Genomic DNA, 13159 nt, shown 5'->3' with positions numbered 1-13159 from the left:
TCACTCCTCTACTGCACTTCTAGCACGGTTATATCTGATCTTGTTCAGAACTGGAGCTGTATATCTGCAGTAGTAGTTATAGTTGCTACTCCTCTACTGTCCTTCTAACAATTAAAATTACTTCATATATTACACATATATTTACTTACCACAAAAAGATTTAAAGATCTCCAAATTCTATTTGCTTTCTGCCAAGGGTATTAGAATAGATCATGTTCCCAGGCCTGGTTCCTAGTTACAGAAACTATATTGGAGGGTGATGCAGAAGAGAAATAATGATTTGGGCTCAAGGTATGCAGCTTATTTATCTTTTTATTGATTTCAGTACAATAAGAGTTAGATTTTTTTTTAACACATCTCAGCATTTGTTTCCATTGGTTTCACATTCCAATCACCTTGAAAACAACAAATTAGGAACAGAGACATTATACAATAACTTTACAGCAGTGCGTTCATGTAGGAGGCGGGGCCTACAGGAAGCTGTAGTGATGTCATCAGTTACTGTGTGGAGGGTGGAAGGGGTATTTCAGTAGGCGGAGTGGAAGTTTTAGTGATTTTGAGATCCCGACAGAACAAAACCGATTCCTTGCCAAAACCGAGGTTGTACTGCCAGATATAGACCTTTTCATTGGGCTGGATGGTCATTTCAATGCTCTCCTCAACTTCCGTAGCTTCACTCCAGTCTTCCTTTTCTGTGTTGATGCTTGTTCCACCGTACTCAGCACTGAGAGAGAACTGATACTTAGCAAAGGCTGCAGTGAGGTCTCCGGCCTGATAGGTGGCGCTCATCGAGATCTTCCAGTTGTGCTCCATGCTGGACATCTTCTCCTTGGTGTAGCCCACTTTCTTGGTAATCTTCTTGGTCCATTTCAGGGGTTGCGCAGAGTCGTTGGAGATGGTCTTGATGTTCTCCCATTTCCCAAAGGCTGAACCCTGAGAAATGGACAAGCCACCGGGCAGGAAGTTGACCACATCCGAGTGGAAGGAGAAAGTGTCAGGGTCTTGGTTCGTGTTGAAGTTGGTGCACCTGTAATACTGGACTCCCCATTTGTCATCAGGCTTTACAAAATAGTAGTAGCTGTCAATGCCCCAGTAATACAGGCCGTCTCTGCAGGCAGAATGGAGAGGAAAGTCAACGCCATCGCTGTCCTTGTTCATGTTGGAAGTGCGATGGTAAGTGCCCTTGCTTTGGAAGATGATGTAGACGTTCCCGAAGGCAGACAGGTAGTGGTCGCCTCCTTGACAGTTGGGGTGGAGACTGAAGACCTCGGCCCCAGAGTCCGTGTTCATGTTGGTGACCCGGCGATACTCTTTCCCTTTGATGATGTAGAAGAGATCATCCTGGTGAGCCAGGTAGAAGTCTCCTCCACGGCAGGACTGATGCAGGCTGAACACAGACAGGTCTCTTCCTTCATGGAAGTTGCTAGATCTCATGTAGCAGCCGAGGTCAGATCGGATGATGTAATAGTACTGCTTCACTCCACAGAAATCCACCCCAGGAGCCTTGTTCTTGGGAACGATTTTAGACACGGTCATCTCTGCAGACATACAAAGACACCATTAATTAAACACCATTTCTTGGTTGTAGGTTCAAATCTAAGGTGGGGAGACAGACACAGATACAATTGGGTGATAATGAAAGTTTTAGTTATTGATTATCGGCAGTAAATGATCACAATAAATCATGATTATTGTCAAAATAACTAAAATGTCTCAAATATCCTGGGATTGTTATGAAATGTAAAGCTATTTATAACTTGAGCAGCAGGATGACAAGTCACTGAGTCCATATATATATATATATATATATATATATATATATGTGTGTAAAGTTTGATAAAAAGGAAAACTGCTGTGTACCAAAATGATCAATAAGAAAAAAGAAAAGGATATTTCAGGTACTTAAAAAGGTAGAATAATTGATTACAAATCAATTATCAGGACGTTTCAGACTACAAGTCCTTCATCGGCTGAATACGAAAAAACAGTGCTTTAAGAAGTTGATAAAAAAACAAACAAGTAGTCTTTTAAATAAAATTCCAGAATGTTGCTGATGTTGCTGATGAGGATGATGACCTCAGAATAGAATGTTCATTCCCAACGGCTCCAAAGTGTCTAGTTTATAAGTAAGTTCACTAAATACGCACTGTTTTTTGTCACTGATCGGCCACTTCCACCTGCTTCACTTTCAAATGAAAACACAAATGCATCGGAGTCACCTCTCCTAACACAGGTCACCTCTCCAACCACACCCGAGGTCACCTCTCCAACCACACCCGAGGTCACCTCTCCAACCACACCTGAGGTCACCTCTCCAACCACACCTCAGGTCACCTCTCCAACCACACCTCAGGTCACCTCTCCAACCACACCTCAGGTCACCTCTCCAACCACACCTCAAGTCACCTCTCCAACCACACCTCAAGTCACCTCTCCAACCACACCTGAGGTCACCTCTCCAACCACACCTCAAGTCACCTCTCCTAACACAGGTCACCTCTCCAACCACACCTCAAGTCACCTCTCCAACCACACCTCAAGTCACCTCTCCAACCACACCTCAAGTCACCTCTCCAACCACACTTCAGGTCACCTCTCCAACCACATCTCAAGTCACCTCTCCAACCACACTTCAGGTCACCTCTCCAACCACATCTCAAGTCACCTCTCCAACCACACCTCAGGTCACCTCTCCAACCACACCTCAGGTCACCTCTCCAACCACACCTCAGGTCACCTCTCCAACCACACCTCAGGTCACCTCTCCAACCACACCTCAAGTCACCTCTCCAACCACACCTCAAGTCACCTCTCCAACCACACTTCAGGTCACCTCTCCAACCACATCTCAAGTCACCTCTCCAACCACACCTCAGGTCACCTCTCCAACCACACCTCAGGTCACCTCTCCAACCACACCTCAGGTCACCTCTCCAACCACACCTCAAGTCACCTCTCCAACCACACCTCAAGTCACCTCTCCAACCACACCTCAGGTCACCTCTCCCAACACAGGTCACCTCTCCAACCACACATGAGGTCACCTCTCCAACCACACCTCAAGTCACCTCTCCTAACACACCTCAAGTCACCTCTCCAACCACACCTCAAGTCACCTCTCCAGAGGCAAGTACATCAGGCTATAATCAAGCTCTCCAAGAGAGAGACACAAAAGGAAGCATTCTCTCCAGTCGCCGTCTGCCCGTTCCAAAGCAGGCCCAAGGCAAATCAAAACAGAAGGGAGAAAGAGGAAAGTAACAGCAGTTCTCACTGACACACAGGTAAAATTAGCCATGAAAGCTGAAAAAAGAAATCTGTGGGTCAGAAGGCAAAAAGGAAAATTGATTCGGCCAATATAAAAAAGAAAACTGGAAAGAAAAAGGCAAAGACAAAACACCAGAGAAAGGAAGAGTTCGATCTTTCTGATGAGGATATATATATTGTGAGATAGCAGGGAGGGGGTTAAAGCCTCCCTGAAGGAGAAAACATGTGAATATGCACGTTTGTTTAGGTTAATTGTTTTGGTTTATTGTTAAATTGTTTTGCTTTTCTGTTAATCATTGTTTGTGAACTGTTTAATTGTTTAATTATCCCCTGCACCTGGGTGGTAATTGGAAATTGGGACCAGGTGCAGGGTATAAAGAGGAGCAGTCAGAATGCTCAGGGCTGCTGAGTAGAAGGAGGCAGAGGTGCTCTGTCTCCGAGTAGCCAGAGTTAAAAAGTAAGTGCTGTGTTAAGCCTGTGGTTTTTGTGTGTGTTGGGCAGGTAAACGGCATAGCTGTCCTGCGAGTTAGTCAGGGAATAACCTGTTTAGTTAGCGCTCCAAAACGGAGTTAGGTTTTTGTTTTGTGTTTGTTTTGTGTTTATTAAAAATAGCGCAACCGCGCTGAAAAATCCAAGTCTGTGTGTTGGGTCAGTTTTTAAAGGGGCAACGAACCGTGAGCGGTGCCGGCCAGTTCACATTATATATCTATCTATCTTATTGACTAAAGATATCCCTGTTTTTAAATGACATGCAACATGTTGGTGTTTATTTGTTATTAAATAAAATACACAAAATGTTACAACTGCCCCCGGCCATGGGGTCCATTGTAACATCGGACTCCTTACATTTGAAGCAATACTGTGGTCTTTATATTACCTCTACAAACATGAAAACGCTGGGAATTGGTAAAAGACAGGTGTAAGTTGTTTGTATCACAAAATGGGAAAACCAGCTCAAATGGTCTTGGAGTTATGATGCAAAATTAAAAACTGTTACAACTGTCCCTGGTCTCCCCTATTCTTATTAACTGGGCTTCCAATTACTGGATAACAACCGCTTTACCACAGCGCATAAGCACTTTCATACCGCTCCCTGAAAAATAACAGAGGCCAGTTTTTCAAAACTTTGGTAATTGGGTTTCCGTGTTTGATTATATTGTGAAACTGGGTTTTTCAAAACATCGAAATGCGATCGAGATTACTGTGATCCGGATCTAGTTTTGGTAATCCAATCCCACTTTTAATCACAACTAAATATTGCAATTGGGTTTATCAGAATTTAAAAGAGGAGATCACAATTACTCTGATGTCAAATATCAGGATTGTTCTGATCCCACTCGGAAGGTGGATTCAAATGATACAACTTTGTGAAACAATTAAATTTGGTCTCCATTTAGATGGAAAACATAATAATATGTCTTAAATAATGTAACACATTACCCACAGTTGGTTTTATTGTATTATTCATGTTTGTATAAAACATTTTATTAACAGCATCTGTCGCATAAAGAAAAAGAAAACGGCCGTTTACTCGAGAGCACTTAACCTATAAAAAAATGTTAGTTGTCCAGCACATACAGTGCCTTGCGAAAATATTCGGCCCCCTTGAACTTTGCGACCTTTTGCCACATTTCAGGCTTCAAACATAAAGATATGAAACTGTAATTTTTTGTGAAGAATCAACAACAAGTGGGACACAATCATGAAGTGGAAAGAAATTTATTGGATATTTCAAACTTTTTTAACAAATAAAAAACTGAAAAATTGGGCGCGCAAAATTATTCAGCCCCTTTACTTTCAGTGCAGCAAACTCTCTCCAGAAGTTCAGTGAGGATCTCTGAATGATCCAATGTTGACCTAAATGACTAATGATGATAAATAGAATCCACCTGTGTGTAATCAAGTCTCCGTATAAATGCACCTGCACTGTGATAGTCTCAGAGGTCCGTTTAAAGCGCAGAGAGCATCATGAAGAACAAGGAACACACCAGGCAGGGCCGAGATACTGTTGTGGAGAAGTTTAAAGCCGGATTTGGATACAAAAAGATTTCCCAAGCTTTAAACATCCCAAGGAGCACTGTGCAAGCGATAATATTGAAATGGAAGGAGTATCAGACCACTGCAAATCTACCAAGACCTGGCCGTCCCTCTAAACTTTCAGCTCATACAAGGAGAAGACTGATCAGAGATGCAGCCAAGAGGCCCATGATCACTCTGGATGAACTGCAGAGATCTACAGCTGAGGTGGGAGACTCTGTCCATAGGACAACAATCAGTCGTATACTGCACAAATCTGGCCTTTATGGAAGAGTGGCAAGAAGAAAGCCATTTCTTAAACATATCCATAAAAAGTGTCGTTTACAGTTTGCCACAAGCCACCTGGGAGACACACCAAACATGTGGAAGAAGGTGCTCTGGTCAGATGAAACCAAAATCGAACTTTTTGGCAACAATGCAAAACGTTATGTTTGGCGTAAAAGCAACACAGCTCATCACCCTGAACACGCCATCCCCACTGTCAAACATGGTGGTGGCAGCATCATGGTTTGGGCCTGCTTTTCTTCAGCAGGGACAGGGAAGATGGTTAAAATTGATGGGAAGATGGATGGAGCCAAATACAGGACCATTCTGGAAGAAAACCTGATGGAGTCTGCAAAAGACCTGAGACTGGGACGGAGATTTGTCTTCCAACAAGACAATGATCCAAAACATAAAGCAAAATCTACAATGGAATGGTTCACAAATAAACATATCCAGGTGTTAGAATGGCCAAGTCAAAGTCCAGACCTGAATCCAATCGAGAATCTGTGGAAAGAACTGAAAACTGCTGTTCACAAATGCTCTCCATCCAACCTCACTGAGCTCGAGCTGTTTTGCAAGGAGGAATGGGCAAAAATTTCAGTCTCTCGATGTGCAAAACTGATAGAGACATACCCCAAGCGACTTACAGCTGTAATCGCAGCAAAAGGTGGCGCTACAAAGTATTAACTTAAGGGGGCTGAATAATTTTGCACGCCCAATTTTTCAGTTTTTTATTTGTTAAAAAAGTTTGAAATATCCAATAAATTTCGTTCCACTTCATGATTGTGTCCCACTTGTTGTTGATTCTTCACAAAAAATTACAGTTTCATATCTTTATGTTTGAAGCCTGAAATGTGGCAAAAGGTCGCAAAGTTCAAGGGGGCCGAATACTTTCGCAAGGCACTGTATATGCTATAGATCAAGGGGGGGGGGAATACTTATGCAAGGCACTCTATGCTGTACATCCGCATGTGAGTGTGTGTTATTTAGAAATTTAAAAAAAAGGAAACTGCAGCCTACATACCTTTTCGTCAAAGTTTAAATTAAAGTTTAAACCATGACCCTTTTAAAAGTAGTTTCTTACAAAAGAATCTCTCATTGCACATCCAGCAAGTCGATCCTGCTGTTTTTTTTTTTTTATTATTTAATTGTTGCCAATTATTTTTATTATTTTCTCCCAATTTGGAATGGCCAATTATTTCACTAGGCTCAGCTCACCGCTACCACCTCTGCACTGACTCGGGAGGGCAAAGACGAACACACGCTGTCCTCCGAAGCGTGTGCCGTCAGACCGACCGCTTTTTTCACACTGTGGACTCACTATGCAGCCACCCAAACGCTACAGTGTTGGAGGACAACGCAGCTCTCAGGCAGCTTACAGGCAAGCCCGCAGGCGCCCGGCCAGACTACAGGGGTTGCGGTGAGCCGAGGACCCCCCGGCAGACCTAACCCTCCACCCCCCCCGGGCGACGCTCGGCCAATTGAGCGCCGCCCCCTGGGAGCTCCCATCCACGGTCGGCTGTGGAACAGCCTGGACTCGAACCGGCGACGTCCAGGCTATACGGCGCCTCCGGCTCTCTACGCAAGTGCTTTTACTGGATGCTCCACTCGGGAACCCATCCTGCTGTGATTTTAAAGGTGTATCACGCTGTTGTTCTTAAGGCTCCGGAAAGTCATTCAAGTCCTCCCCAGTAAATGGCACCTTGCGCATGACAGCAATATTGTGCAATACGATGCATGCTAGAATGATGTTGCATGCACTGGGCGGATCCACACGCAGGTAATCCAAACAAGCGAATCGTCTCTTAAGCACCCCATTTATACATTCTATTGTGCGGCGGAGGATGTTTAAATCTGTTTAAAGTCTTTGCAGTCAGTTTACATTCCGTGCTAATTATGTAAACAAATACTTTTTTTAGTTTAATAACTTGATAGAGTATTTTCTTGACATACTTATTTGTTTGTCTCATAACCAAGTAAACGTGCGCACTCTTAGGCAGTGGTGTAACCACGGCCCACCCAGTTCACACAGATGCCTACCCAAATCTGCGCCTATGTGAATAAAAAAAAATAAAAAACATCAACTGTGCGCCCCGAAGGCAGGTGTTTAAGTTTAAGTCAAATAAGCTATTTTTTTTAATATGCCGCAGGCTTTAGCCAATCAAAGCAAAGTAGTCATTGTGATGCAATTTTGGGTGAGATCGTCCTCTCACACAACGAATCATGTGCAAACCACGTTTGCTTGACAGCTTGTGAGGCAGTTGGCGCGGATCTTTTCACAACCTGTTGAAAAAGTCCCAGACGTTTTAATGTGCATTTTTAAAATAAGTTAGTCGTAGTGCGGCAGTCAACATGGCAAAACAAATCTGCACACTCTTTTAAGAGTTTAGTTTAATAGAAGGGCTCGAGTGAACAGGGTTATGACAGCTGGCCGAATGCTGACAGATATCTTAAAATTGCTGTTGTTTCAAGAGATACGTGCGATTGTCTGGAGCGTCCTGACTATATAACTGCAAGCCCTGACGCTTTAAACTGTGTAAGGTGGAGCGGAGACGAGAGGATACTAACTAGGCAACGGTAAGTAATTGACTGACTTTCACTGTATTTAATAATTGCTTAAAATCTAACACTGTGTTCTCGCTGGTTTGGTGACGCTGCCTGTTTGACTCTAAAGTGCATTCACCGCGAATATATGTAAGTACATTTATTTTTTGTCTACAAATATTTTAAATAGTTTACATAGTAGTTGGGAGTGTTCCGTCTATAAACAGTTTTCCGTCTTAAAAATATTTTGGGAAATGAAAAATTAGTGTGTATTTGAAATGTGTACAATGGCAGGCATTGGGGAATTGACAGCTGATTTCGTAAGCAAAAAATAATTTACCGCGAAAAACAGGCATTTTATTTTCCTGACAGTATTCCACATTGTGAAGTTATACTTATCAGCGCTGTGCATTTGGTTACTATGGCAACGGTGTCAAAAAAATATCGACTTCATGATTGGTGTTTGAGTCATACTACATACAATGACCTAGCGAGTCAGTGGCATGTATGACGTTACAATTTATTAATTATTTGAATGTATCTGTGGTTTTAAAACGTAATCATTATTTCTACTTGGTTGGTATCAGAAACGTAAATAAATGCAAAAACGTGGGTTTTGTCATTTAAGGTTTGTCGTTAACTTTTCTTCCGTGTATAATATTTATTTTAAAGGCAGCAAAACATGGGAATTGCACGTTCCTTTTCATTAGCGTGTCAAATTCATTTTAAAAGCTTTACAAAACTTGAACATGTTGCTGAATTTGTCACTCAAGGCTGTTTTTTTAAAAAAAATCTATTTTTGTCTGCTTGTTCCGTTTTTTGCAGGCAACGCAGTATCTTTGTTTAGCTGTACAGCTAAGATTTGAGTTTTGGTTTGAAGGCAGCAGCAGTAGCTTAGCATGATTTTTAATTTCTGCTTGACAGACGCCCTTATGCAGGTTCACTTACAGAGGTAACACGTTATTACAACATAGCTAAGAGATTACAATACAGCTAAGAACAAAAAAACAATACAGCTTTTTCTGTTTGGGGATTTTTTTAGTTTCTGTTAGCACTTTGTCAAATGAAGTGGTTTTTGCAGTTATTGTGCACAGTGTGTTTGTTTTTGTAGGTTGTATGTATTGTAGAGTTTTCGCGCAGCGCGCAGGATAGACAACCACAACACGCCGTTTTCAAGTTCAATGCTTTTATTTATGAACTTCTTTAAGAGCCCACTGCTCCAGCCACTTGCTCAGCACCCACCCAATGAGCGTGCAACGACCAGTTTTATAGCTGAGCCCCGCCCCTTTATGTTAATCGGGTGCCAGAGCGAACAGCTACCCCATTGGTCCCCAGCCGCACACCAGGACCAATGGGCACACACAACAAACAGCCTATGACAGGGGCAGCTCGCACAGCCAGAGACAGAGCGAACCCGCAGCTACAGGTAATACAGACGGGGGGGAGAGGAACACAATACAGTGGCATTAACAGACAGTAGAAACAAGAGGGAATACAGTACACAAACACAATACACGGATCGTTACACTACCCCCACCTTAGCCTTTTTGCCCCCAAAAAGTTCACAAGGCTCCATACAGCTTATGACTGAGATCGGCCACCTCCACCCCTGAAACACAGACCCCCTCCCCGCATGTCCGGTTTTCCATCCGACGGGCCGTGCTGTGCGGAAGGCAATCTGCTATTCCCTGCTGAGCTGAGTGACTCTCGGTACCCCAGTATCAGGAGCTCGCTCTCAGGCCACAAGTGTTCTCCCACAGGCGGCAGCGGTTCTCTTTGCTCCTGTCCCTTGGTCACGCCCTTTGCAGGAGCCCTTAAAAGGACTGGCGCTTTCAGCGGTAGCTCTCTTAAGGCAGGTAGCAGTGGTGCTTTCTCAGGCGGCGGCGGCTCTGGCTCTCTCGCAGGCGGCGGCGGCCCTGGCTCTCTCGCAGGCGGCGGCGGCGGCCCTGGCTCTCTCGCAGGCGGCGACCCTGGCTCTCTCGCAGGCGGCGACCCTGGCTCTCTCGCAGGCGGCGACCCTGGCGCTCTCGCAGGCGGCGACCCTGGCGCTCTCGCAGGCGGCGACGGCGGCGGCCCTGGCTCTCTCGCAGGCGGCGGCGGCGGCGGCCCTGGCTCTCTCGCAGGCGGCGGCGGCGGCGGCTCTGGCTCTCTCGCAGGCGGCGGCGGCCCTGGCTCTCTCGCAGGCGGCGGCGGCCCTGGCTCTCTCTCACGCGGCGGCAGCGGCGGCCCTGGCTCTCTCTCACGCGGCGGCCCTGGCTCTCTCGCAGGCGGCGACCCTGGCTCTCTCGCAGGCGGCGGCGGCCCTGGCTCTCTCGCAGGCGGCGGCGGCCCTGGCTCTCTCGCAGGCGGCGACCCTGGCTCTCTCGCAGGCGGCGACCCTGGCGCTCTCGCAGGCGGCGACCCTGGCGCTCTCGCAGGCGGCGACGGCGGCGGCCCTGGCTCTCTCGCAGGCGGCGGCGGCGGCGGCTCTGGCTCTCTCGCAGGCGGCGGCGGCCCTGGCTCTCTCGCAGGCGGCGGCGGCCCTGGCTCTCTCTCACGCGGCGGCAGCGGCGGCCCTGGCTCTCTCTCACGCGGCGGCCCTGGCTCTCTCTCATGCGGCGGCAGCGGCGGCCCTGGCTCTCTCTCACGCGGCGGCGGCCCTGGCTCTCTCTCACGCGGCGGCGGCGGCCCTGGCTCTCTCTCACGCGGTGGCGGCGGTCCTGGCTCTCTCTCACGCGGCGGCGGCGGCCCTGGCTCTCTCTCACGCGGCGGCGGCGGCGGCCCTGGCTCTCTCGCAGGCGGCGGCGGCCCTGGATCTCTCGCAGGCGGCGGCGGCCCTGGCTCTCTCTCACGCGGCGGCGGCCCTGGCTCTCTCTCACGCGGCGGCGGCGGCCCTGGCTCTCTCTCACGCGGCGGCGGCGGCCCTGGCTCTCTCTCACGCGGCGGCCCTGGCTCTCTCTCACGCGGCGGCGGCGGCGGCCCTCTCTCGGGCGGCGCTCTCTCGGGCGGCGGCGGTGGCGGCGCTCTCTCGGGCGGCGGCGGCAGCGGTAGGCCCCCCATCTCACACGCTGGAGATGATCCAGACTCCTTCGCTAGCCTCCTCGAACGACCACCCCTTCTCCGCTTTTGTTTTCGGGCAGGCAGTAGGTCCCCTTCGTCCTGGAAGGGGCAGCACGTCACCTGGTGCCCGAACTCCCCGCAGGCAAGGCACCAACCTCGCTCCTCCAAGTCACCGAGGAGATCCCCCAGTCCGCCGTCCCACCGGTTCTGTGACGGCCTGGAGTCGTACCACAGCCATTGGTCCATCTTTGTCTTCTCCTGTTTCTGCTCAACGCTGGATCACTCGTTGTACTGATCCCGCTTCTGACACCAGTGTAGCGTTTTCGCGCAGCGCGCAGGATAGACAACCACAACACGCCGTTTTCAAGTTCAATGCTTTTATTTATGAACTTCTTTAAGAGCCCACTGCTCCAGCCACTTGCTCAGCACCCACCCAATGAGCGTGCAACGACCAGTTTTATAGCTGAGCCCCGCCCCTTTATGTTAATCGGGTGCCAGAGCGAACAGCTACCCCATTGGTCCCCAGCCGCACACCAGGACCAATGGGCACACACAACAAACAGCCTATGACAGGGGCAGCTCGCACAGCCAGAGACAGAGCGAACCCGCAGCTACAGGTAATACAGACGGGGGGGAGAGGAACACAATACAGTGGCATTAACAGACAGTAGAAACAAGAGGGAATACAGTACACAAACACAATACACGGATCGTTACAGTATGCTTATGTGTTTTGTATTTGTAGTGTAAACGTGCAACTACTGTTATAAACTGCAAAAACATTATCGCCTTGCTTCACTCAGCACCATACATGTTCAGACTTGGCTACGTTGCGCTGCTCAAACCCCGCGGAGATATTTGATGTATTCAGAGTTTTAATTGATTTAAATCATGTTTGTAATGTAAACGGTTTCCTGTGACGTCAGACCTTTGGTACTTGCCCATCCACTAGAAGTTGGGGCCCACGCCTTGAAAAAACAGGATTTCCTAATCGTGATTATTTCTGATCTGGACACATGTAATCCAACACTATCTTTCTCTGAAAAACGGAATACAAATTATCCAGATAAAAACAAACAATCTGGCTTACAAAAAGCAGGATTCCAAAATCCAGACAAAATTGATCCGGATTTAAAGTTTTGAAAAAACGGTCCCAGAACTATCTACTAAAAAAAAAAAAAAAACCCTGTAGCCACTCACATAAATAATTCGAGTTTGTTGCCTGCACACGGAGATCCTGAACGTCAAGCAATGTATTAAATATGCAATCAGTCGGTGTATCCACAAATACAAGTAGGGTCTGAACAGTTTACATGACACACAGAATATTACCAAAAAAAAAAAGTTACATAATTAATATTACATGCAAAAAACTTTGCGTCAAATAAGAGCCAATGTTTTCTTTTAAATATTACGCTACTCAAATTACCCTTAGCAAAAGTCTAAACAAGGAAAGCATGCCTTACACCAGCCCGGGGGGGGGGGGGTTATAATATTATCCAGAAACACTTACTTAATCTCTGTAGAAAAACGATCTTTCGTTCGTAGAGCAGCCTCTGCTGTCCTTCACGACGTGATAAGTAACAGCAAGAATTTTGGTCGCTAGAGTTCTTTGTACTGCTGTTCCGTGTTCAGCACGATCCCCGACACATGTATTTACGTACAGGAGCACTAAGGTACAAAACCCCACCCGCTTCCACACGCCTTGAACTAGTAGAAGCAAGCATCACGTGACACAAGCACCAGCTGCTCTGCGGATCCTGTGCAGCTGCAGACGCTCAGGGTATTCAGTCACGATCACGGGGTAAGGTCTTGCTGACGGTGTCGTAGGTGCACTATCGAAACGTTTTGATGGTATATTTACAAAACAAGACGCACGAACCACGAATACAACGCTTAACAAATCAGGGTTAACCGCCATATAGGCCTAGTTAGACACTTATGCTATTTCCCAAACCTGCCACAGTAACCTTATTGAACGGTATTAACAGTTAATTTTGCGATTTTGATT

The 13159-nt window shown here is 46.8% G+C and overlaps 1 protein-coding gene across 1 annotated transcript; it reads right to left on the bottom strand.

Moving 5' to 3' along the window:
* Window positions 1–294: 294 nt before the first annotated feature.
* Window positions 295–12876, bottom strand: LOC117415236 (uncharacterized). Its single transcript, XM_059026750.1, has 2 exons — window positions 12662–12876; window positions 295–1538 (listed from the first exon to the last, which is right to left on the bottom strand). Exon 2 carries the CDS (start codon window positions 1534–1536, stop codon window positions 499–501), a length of 1038 nt encoding a protein of 345 aa, XP_058882733.1. The 5' UTR covers window positions 1537–1538; window positions 12662–12876; the 3' UTR covers window positions 295–498.
* Between the last annotated feature and the right edge of the window lie 283 nt (window positions 12877–13159).

The sequence above is a fragment of the Acipenser ruthenus genome, chromosome 7, assembly GCF_902713425.1.
Source record: "Acipenser ruthenus chromosome 7, fAciRut3.2 maternal haplotype, whole genome shotgun sequence".
NCBI classification, from domain to species: domain Eukaryota; kingdom Metazoa; phylum Chordata; class Actinopteri; order Acipenseriformes; family Acipenseridae; genus Acipenser; species Acipenser ruthenus.
Note: the sequence above shows the minus strand (reverse complement) of the source record. Positions and strands in the feature narration are given on the sequence as shown.